The sequence below is a fragment of the Branchiostoma floridae genome, chromosome 4, assembly GCF_000003815.2.
Source record: "Branchiostoma floridae strain S238N-H82 chromosome 4, Bfl_VNyyK, whole genome shotgun sequence".
Classification (NCBI taxonomy): domain Eukaryota; kingdom Metazoa; phylum Chordata; class Leptocardii; order Amphioxiformes; family Branchiostomatidae; genus Branchiostoma; species Branchiostoma floridae.
In genome coordinates this window covers 17,619,548-17,628,447 of record NC_049982.1, presented here as the reverse complement: position 1 = coordinate 17,628,447, position 8,900 = coordinate 17,619,548, and the positions used below count along the sequence as shown (strand labels likewise).

General features: G+C 40.4%; 2 protein-coding genes across 2 annotated transcripts in view; both read right to left on the bottom strand.

Moving 5' to 3' along the window:
- LOC118414281 (zinc finger protein Xfin-like) overlaps positions 1 to 6,667 on the bottom strand; it is a 22,977-nt gene extending 16,310 nt beyond the window's left edge. The window contains exon 1 of the mRNA XM_035818211.1: positions 6,516 to 6,667. The gene's annotated coding sequence lies outside the window, so the exon portion shown is untranslated. The remainder of the gene's footprint in view (positions 1 to 6,515) is intronic.
- A 1,338-nt stretch (positions 6,668 to 8,005) lies between these two features.
- Positions 8,006 to 8,894, bottom strand: LOC118414366. Its single transcript, XM_035818393.1, has 2 exons — positions 8,760 to 8,894; positions 8,006 to 8,569 (listed from the first exon to the last, which is right to left on the bottom strand). Exons 1-2 carry the CDS (start codon positions 8,865 to 8,867, stop codon positions 8,324 to 8,326), a joined length of 354 nt encoding a protein of 117 aa, XP_035674286.1. The 5' UTR covers positions 8,868 to 8,894; the 3' UTR covers positions 8,006 to 8,323.
- Positions 8,895 to 8,900: the final 6 nt, after the last annotated feature.

The following is an 8,900-nucleotide window of genomic DNA, read 5'->3' as shown; positions in this document are numbered from 1 at the left end:
CAAAAATTCTTGGCTACATTCACTTTGATAATGAATAATTTTGTTATGATTTTTTTGTGTATGTATAAAATGATTATCAACATTATCAAATCTACCATGTTTGCTCAGATACATGTATATTCTCCACCAAAAGTACATGATCAAAATTTCAACCTAACAGGGTGTAAGGTCTGGACATGTTTTTGTAACAGACTTTTTTAGCTGATAAGCATATATGCAAGTTTTCTACATGTATTTTTAATTCAATAGACTGAATAGTTGTCAAGTAAGGCATCTGCATGTGAATATTGAATGAGAGCAGTGCTAAATTCAGATGTGCATGAAAACATCAATGTATATTACGAATGTTGTTAAACTAAGGGCAAATGCTCATATTGTCAGGACTGTATGGGTAATACAACAATGTAAAATGATACACAACTAGGCATAGCCTCAATACCAGACCTCAGTCCGTCTCAAAAATATCTACCATCAATAACCATGTACATATTTTTGAGATCAGGCTGGGGTCTGGTATCCTGGCTAAACCAGTCACTACATCAATTGTATCTTGATTGCATTGACCAGAAGCTTCAGTGAATGCTATTGTTCAGTCTCCATTTAGCAAAGAATATGCTCATTACATCAAGATCATTAGCTACATTGTATGTGTGCACCAGGCAAAGAAATCACTGGTGACCTTTACACTATAACTGGTAACAGTGGTTTGTTTCACCAGTGACATCAAAGCACTTGAAGAATGAGATCTGAATAGATATGTTTGGAAAATATGTAACAGCTTGTCAGAAAATCACTATGCCTGCCATAGGGAAGGACAACACCAGGCAGAAACAGTTTTATCAATATCAGGTACAAGCTGCACTTTGCCATTTGGAAGAAAACAAGCTAAACAGACTGGAGGCTGTTATGGCTATCAACCAGATAACAAAAGCCCAACACTCTCAGAGTCTGGCATGGCCATGGGAACCTGCATGTGTCATGACTTTTTGTGATGAATTAGCAAGATAAGACAATTCCACTTAAAATTACTAACATGTAAAATGTACACAAGAAAATGACTCGATTCTCTGGTAGCTTGTGAATACTGATGTCTGGCATCAACATAAGTTTTTCTCAGAGAAATCATGGTGAATGAGAACGCCTGAGCTGCACAGCAGCTCAACAAAATAACATGTGGCATGGGCACTAAACAAAAGGGCTATTGATCTGGTCCTGGAAAAGCCCTGGGTTATTCATTGATTGAGCCTCAGACTGTAGCTGATTGCAGGCCTAATCTACAAAATCTAAAAATGTAGAAGACATTTCTTACCAAATCTCACAGTTGGAAACCTAACTTCACAAGGGGCAATTGAATACTACACTCAGGAACATGATACATGTTCAGCTCAGATCCAAGCTACAAATCAACTGTTGACTGTTTCGAAAAGCATCTTTGTTTAGATTTATAGAAGGTTCTGACTGCAACACAGCTTACCCATAAACTGATAAAGAGTAACGTTCACATCCATGTAGGTGACTGGGATCCGTGATTACTGATCTGAATCTTGTGTGCAGATGCATACCCAGCAACCAAACAATATCTCATTACATTGGTGCCGCCAGGCATACAATTGATTATAAAACATAATGTGATGATGATGTCCAATGTTCAAACTTTTGTCTCAATAATGTTATTCTGTTGTAATGCTGCATACATTATGGACATACCAGGTACTACACGTACCATCACCAGGATTGCAAAATTGATTTTACCTCTGTTGATATTGTTGAAATTTGCCAGAAGCATCCTAATATTGCAAATGGTACACAGCATTGGGATGGACACAGATTTGAAACTCATAAACATCCAGTTTCCATTGACTTTGAATGTAAAGTGGATGCATGGTGGTTTCATTGCTCTCAAGTTAGCCCATTGCCATAGTGTCTATTTTCCTTTTTATATTTCAGCCATACATAGTATGGTGAAATATATTGTTATATTTCAGCCATACCATAGGTATGGTGAAATATATTGTATTCGTAATGTTTCTTTCTTTCTTTCTTTCTCCTGTCAAATTTTCAAAGCGATTCATCTCCGCCGTTTCTGGACCAAATGACTTGAAATTTGGCACAAGGGTAGAGTGGGCTAATACCCAAATGTGTTTTTTAAATTTTTTTCATATCTGCTCCTTAAATGATTTTATTGAGGTTTTATTGCAACTTTTGGACCAAGACTGTATATTTTGGCCCCCTGTACCATGGTATTACATCCAAATGACCTGAAATTTGGCACAGAGGTGCCCTAGATACTTATTCAAAGGATCCATGTATAATATGTAGTATAAATCACTTCAAAATGGCTCCTTAAGGAGGTTTTTGTGGGAGAGTTTAGGATAGGTAAGGTTGGAGTGCCGAGGTCAACGACCTCTAGGTCATTCTGGTGTGTCAAGGCCACAGGTGTGCCAGGTAGATCCAATTATCTACCTACCTACCTAGTCCATAGACATCCAGGTGGTTGGTGGACCAAGGTAAATCCAATTAATGGCCAGCCAATGAGCGAGCTTATTTTGCTAGAAGAGTCCATTGTTGGACAGGGGGTGTGTTTTGAAATTTACTTTTAGACTTTGGTGATAATGCCAATGTTTTTTTTAGCGGAAGTGTTTTCGCACTGATCCACTTGACATAAGACTACTACTGGGACAGTCCATTTTTGCACATAGGGGGGGATTTAAAAAAAAATCAGTTTTGGACATGGGTGATGATTCCGAATTCCATTTGTTAAATGGAAGTTTACCCCCACCTGAAGACTGTACATGAGGAGGATTCGGCAGCCAATCAGCAAGCCTTGTTTTATCTGGAAGAGCCCATTCATGCACGGGGGACTTTTTTTTAAATTCAGTTTTGGACTGGGTTGCTTCTTATACAAAGGCCATGTACTGTGAGTATTTCTGGACTTGTCTATTGTGCAATTTCAAACAGGGTGAGCTGGGAGATTCCATTCTTCGACGAAGGGGGCATTTTTTTAAAATTCATTTTGTGGACTTCGCTGACTATTTTAGCTGATATATTTTTGGATCGCTCCACTTTACATAGGAGTATAACAGGAAGAGTCGATTCTTGCACAGAGGGGGGATTTTTTGCAAATATGGTTTTGGACGGCTGATGATTCCAAATTCCATTTCTTAGCGGAAGTGTTTTTGGAGTCGTCTATTTTTTTGAGTCCATTCTTGAAGGGGTTTTTGTAAGATTCATTTTTGCTCATAAGTGTGATTAGTAGTTAGAAGTCATTTTAAGCAGAAGTGTTCCATTTTTGCACATGAGTGATTTTGGAACAGTCTATTGTTACATGAGGAGGGAGATGGCTGAAATATGCTGTATTTGCTCTCAAGCAAATGTCGGCCTTTCTAGTATTCGTAATGTTTCTTTCTTTCTTTCTTTCTTTCTCCTGTCAAATCTTCAAAGTGATTCATCTCCGCCATTCTTGCACCGAATGACCTGAAATTTGGCACAAGGGTAGAGTGGGCCAATACCCAAATGTGTTTTTTTCATTTTTTTCATATCTGCTCCTTAAATGATTTTATTAAGGTTTTATTGCAACTTTTGGACCAAAACTGTATAATTTTGCCCCCTGTACCATGGTATTACATCCAAATGACCTGAAATTTGGGATAGAGGTGCCCTAGATACTTATTCAAAGGATCCATGACATATTTGGTATAAAGCACTTCAAAATGGCTCTATAAGGAGGTTTTTGTGGGAGAGTTTTGGATATGTGAGGTTGAAGTGCCGAGGTCAACGACCTCTAGGTCATTCTGGTTTGTCAGGGCCACAGGTGTGCCAGGTAGATCCAATTATCTACCTACCTTCCTAGTCCATAGACATCCAGGTGGTTGGGGGACAAGGTAAATCCAATTAATGACCAGCCAATGAGCGAGCTGATTGTGTTGGAAGAGTCCATTGTTGGACAGGGGGTGTTTTTTAAAATTTACTTTTAGACTTTGGTGATAATGCCAATGCTCTTTTTAGCGGAAGTGTTTTTGCATTGAACCACTTGACATATGACTACTACTGGGACAGTCCATTTTTGCACATAGGGGGGATTTTAAAAAAATTCAGTTTTGGACATGGGTGATGATTCTGAATTCCATTTGTTGAATGGAAGTTGACCCCCACCTGAAGACTACACATGAGGAGGATTCGGCAGCCAATCAGCAAGCCTGGTGTTATCTGGAAGAGTCCATTCATGCACGGGGAACTTTATTAAAATTCAGTTTTGAACTGGGTTGCTTATTATACAAAAGGCCATGTATTGTGAGTATGTCTGGACTTGTCTATTGTGCAATTTTAAACAGGGTGTGCTGGGAGATTCCATTCTTCGATGAAGGGGGTATTTTTTTAAATTCATTTTGTGGACTTTGGTGATTATGTCCATGTCCTATTTTAGCTGATGTATTTTTGGATCGCTCCACTTTACATAGGGGTATAACAGGAAGAGTCGATTCTTGCACAGAGGGTTTTTTTAAATATGGTTTTGGATGGCTGATGATTCAAAATTCCATTTCTTAGCGGAAGTGTTTTTGGAGTCGTCTATTTTACCTTTCTACATGGGGTGCACTAGAAGAGTCCATTCTTGAAGGGGTTTTTGTAAGATTCATTTTTGCTCATAAGTGTGATTAGTAGTTAGAAGATATTTTAAGCAGAAGTGTTCCATTTTTGCACATAGGTGATTTTGGAACAGTCTATTGTTACATGAGGAGGGAGATGGCTGAAATATGCTGTATTTGCTCTCAAGCAAATGTCGGCCTTTCTAGTTTTGTATGCATTAATAATATACATAACAAATCTTTTTCAAGCTCACACCCAAAGGCCAATAACAAGCAGGTAGAGTTGATAAACATAAATGAAGTAGAGACTTGGGAAAAATTTATGTTACTAGGATAGTGAGTGACTGACATTGATGTGTGACTAATCTAAATGCTGGTGTGTAATGTGCAATTGATACTGCATAACATGCACATACTGGTATATGTTCTCCACTTTGATGGCATAGAACCATATGTCTGACCCTAAGTCAGTGCCCTGCCAACAGCTCTACTTCATAATTAAGGATTCACCAGTGGCATTTGATGCTACAATGTATATTCATCATAGGAATGGCATCTTAGTTGGGTCTGCACCAGTAATATTCTCTCGGAAGGGACTTAAAATGGGGTCCAGCCAGTGTTCGAGAAGGTGCCTCAAGCACATTAAATGATTAAAGGGAAAAGCTAGCAACCCCTCCCTGTAAAAAACCAATCCTGCTACAAAAACAGCAATATATGTCACTAGGCACTATAAATACAATAAACTTCAAGGTGATGAACAACAACAATCCTGACCCACTCCCAGCCACTGCCAGCTGATTCCACTGACAGTGACAGCACAGTAATCTGGACTGGTACACCTGCATATCATTACCATAAAATACAAACTCTTTTATGGTTAGCTGTGGTCAGCATTGATGTCAATCTACATCTACATCTATACTTTACTGGGCAAAGCCCCCTTCAGGGGCATCCCGCCCAGGTGAGACAAACGAGGTGCACAGCAAATGAGCAATGGAACACTAAGTCACTAACCCATAATAACATGTAGCAAGTACAACCTAATGCTCAAACTTACATGTACAAGCAAAAGATGTTCAAAACCACAGCATCAAATCACCTGGTTTTAGTTTATTTCCAACTGCAAATTATTCAAATGATGTAACGTTATCTGAAGTGTTATTTTAGCATTAAAAACTCTATCTATACATGTGCCTCATCCACAATCTTCTTGGCAGTTTTACGCTTTGAATTTGATTAAACACATCACTTACTTGTAGCTATCTCATAACATGTACATGTATGCATTAGGTAAAGACCTGTGGCTTGAAGCCTGTTAATGTGCTACATGTTTATTTAGCACGACCTGCAGGAGTGGCTTTGGTTGGTTCAGTCCACATGTACCATCCACTAAATCATACTGTAGCATTCTGAATCTGATGTTAGCTGGAAATGTTGCTTACCGTGGAAAAAATCTGTCCAAATCTTCACGATGTCCGACTCATCTGATTTTTAGACAACTGTAGGAAATGTCCTCAACCGACACATGTGCCTGATCAAACACGTACGAAGTGTAGCTCAACCTGGCAGTGGATGGCCGATGGCTACCATGATTTGCCTTGGAAATTTTTTAATCTCTTCGAAGTTTTCACGTGGACTGAATATTGAGCCACAAACTAATATTTGCTAGTGCCAAGCGATGCCTGGTACTGGTTTCGCGACAAAAACACGAACCCAAAGGTAAAAGACTAGCTTAGTTCCTGTTCCAAACAGGCAAGGAGTCAGCAAAAGTCCAAGTCAGATAAAATATTTCTAAGCCCCCCTCCCCACCCAGTCCATTGTCTGACAAAGAGGTTCGTGCCAGCCGGTTTGCAAACGTTCATTTTCCCGCGTTTGAATATTTCTCCCGAGTAGCAGCAATATTTAAAGGATACAGCAGTAAAGATACAGTACCTGCAACTCCCAGCGCTGACCAGATTTCCAACTTTTCCTTCCTGACAAATCAGCAGATCCCGACGATTCACTCGGGCGCACGGCGCAATGACCTGGCGTGACCTTCCCGAGGCGCGCGAATCTCAAACCTGATTACCTCATCAATGTCGGGGTATCTGGGTGTTGTGCGTTTGGGTGTGTTCAAACTGCTGTCTTTCTCTTTTGTACCTCATAGCTAGCTGTAACACTTAAAAGTTGACACGAACAGTCTGGCTGAAATTTAGAACGTTTCTAAATAGACAGTCATTTCAAGGACAAGACCCATTGCACATTCCTAATTTACTGCATCCGACTGTGGAATAACATTCAAGTTGAGAGTTGGGCGTATGCTACCTGCTAGCTGTGCTACCTGAGGAAATGCAGTATAGGAGAGGCTTTTGTAAATTGCAGCCATGAAATGTGATAAAATGACGCAGATAAGTTAGAAATAAGTTGCAAATGTCAATATGAATGGAGAGTTTCAAGTTCAGATCATTTTAAGTCCCTTTAAGACTAGAAATGACGTTTTTTGCGACGATGTACAGTTTTTCTGGCTTTCTAAAGAAACAAGAAAGAGCTGTTGACTGTCATTTGTATCCCACCTTGCTTAACAAAATGTTGTACAGAATTGACTGTAACAAACGTTACCATTGTTCGATGCTGTCTAAGCTTTCTATTTGACCTGGTGTAAAAAAGCTGCCCACATTTTAAATGTTCCTAGGGACGTCCACTTATACCCAAATGTTGTAGTCAATAAGGTGAGTCCTTTCGAAGAAAACAGGGTAAAGACTCTGTTGTAACCTGCCCTGTAATGCATTACCAATGGGACCGAAAATAATATCTTGCCATTTTTGGCTATGGTTAAAAGAGGAATTTTCCTTAACAACCACATAGTTTTCACTGAAAATAAAGCCAATTTATTTTTCGACCAAACTATACCGAAGTCACGGGTTCCTCTCTCAGCACTCGGTGTCCAGTCCGGAAGGTGCCTTCCGCACCAGAAGTCTAGTGTCGAAGATGCGATATATGTCATAAATGTAAATGAAGCCCTGTCTGCCTGTGTCCAATGCACAGACAGAATTTCAGTTTATTACACACACACGCACAAACACACACGCGCACACACGCACGCACTCACGCACGCACACGTTTCAACTCTGATGGCGACCGCCATCTCGATGGATAATAATAGCCTGGGTACCATCCGGTAAGTAGTTCGCTCCGGCATTAGCCGCTTCCCGCTCTGACATGTACATTTCCTATACACTATATACAGTTGCTTCTCATAAACGAACATAGGAGCGAACTACTACGTACTCGGATGGTACCTTGGCTAGATGGACAAGACATGAGACCGTAATTGGCAATCGTGCTGACTGCATACGCGCAACAGACTCTTGTAATTACGGGAAGTCGACTGTATTGAACTGTGTCATCAGGCAAAAAATGTACTATACAAACACTTTGTCAAATGATGTACAACGTTATCTTGAGTATAGTCTGACATATCCTCATGAGGCATGTTAACACCGAAATTCAGAACTTTTATGCTTTCCTTTGAGATCAAAATAGATAAGAATACGATACAGAGTCGACGAAAAGTTAGGATGCCAAACGTTGAGTCTAAATATTGGGTTGTTTGAGATAGGCTAAGTTGACTTCTGAATGAACACATTACACACAATCAAGGAGCAACGCGTGTCCCCTGTACCATCAATGCAAAACAGACCACGGTGTCAATTATATTAGCATGACATTCTATGCCATTTGAACAGTCTCGTTCCTAATATTTACATTCCTAGCGCCATGTCCAGGGTGTGTTTAGCATTCGCCCCTGGAGATCTTGCTCGGTTGATCGCTTGCGCGCTAGAGTTTACCGGCATCAGACCAGACGACTTGCGTGCTGAGAGGGAGCCGCTAGAGCGACGCTCCTTATCTTTAAGACGTGGAGCACCCAGGTGTCCGAACATGATGATGGAGCGTTGTTCGATCTCTCGTTTTACCGTTGGGAAATCTTCCAATAGATCCATGAGATCCTGGAATGTAAATTGCGAGCATGGTCAAGACAAGAAGGCTGTCGAATTCGACTTTGCCTTTGGTCTACCGCAATGACCTGTCCAAACTTAGGATTCAGATGTTACTTTCATCGGTCGTAAATGGCATAATCAATTGTTAAAAGTTAGCAACAGCTTTTGATAATCAAGAATTTCATCGAGCCGTTTTTACCCTTCTGTTCAGAGCAAAGATGTCTGTGTGCTTCCTCGCTCGGACTGATCTGCGGCGCGGCAAACTGTAGGTAAGACTCATCTCACCGACGACTTTCCCCTCGCTCATAACGGCCTCCACAACAAACTCTCCGTCGGGCTT

Coding starts and splice junctions, on each gene's coding strand:
- LOC118414366 (XM_035818393.1), bottom strand. CDS start 8,867: ATGAGCGAGGGGAAAGTCGTCGGTGAGATGAGTCTTACCTACAGTTTG. Junction 8,570..8,759: donor TCTTTGCTCTGAACAGAAGG/GTAAAAACGGCT, acceptor TTTACATTCCAG/GATCTCATGGATCTATTGGA.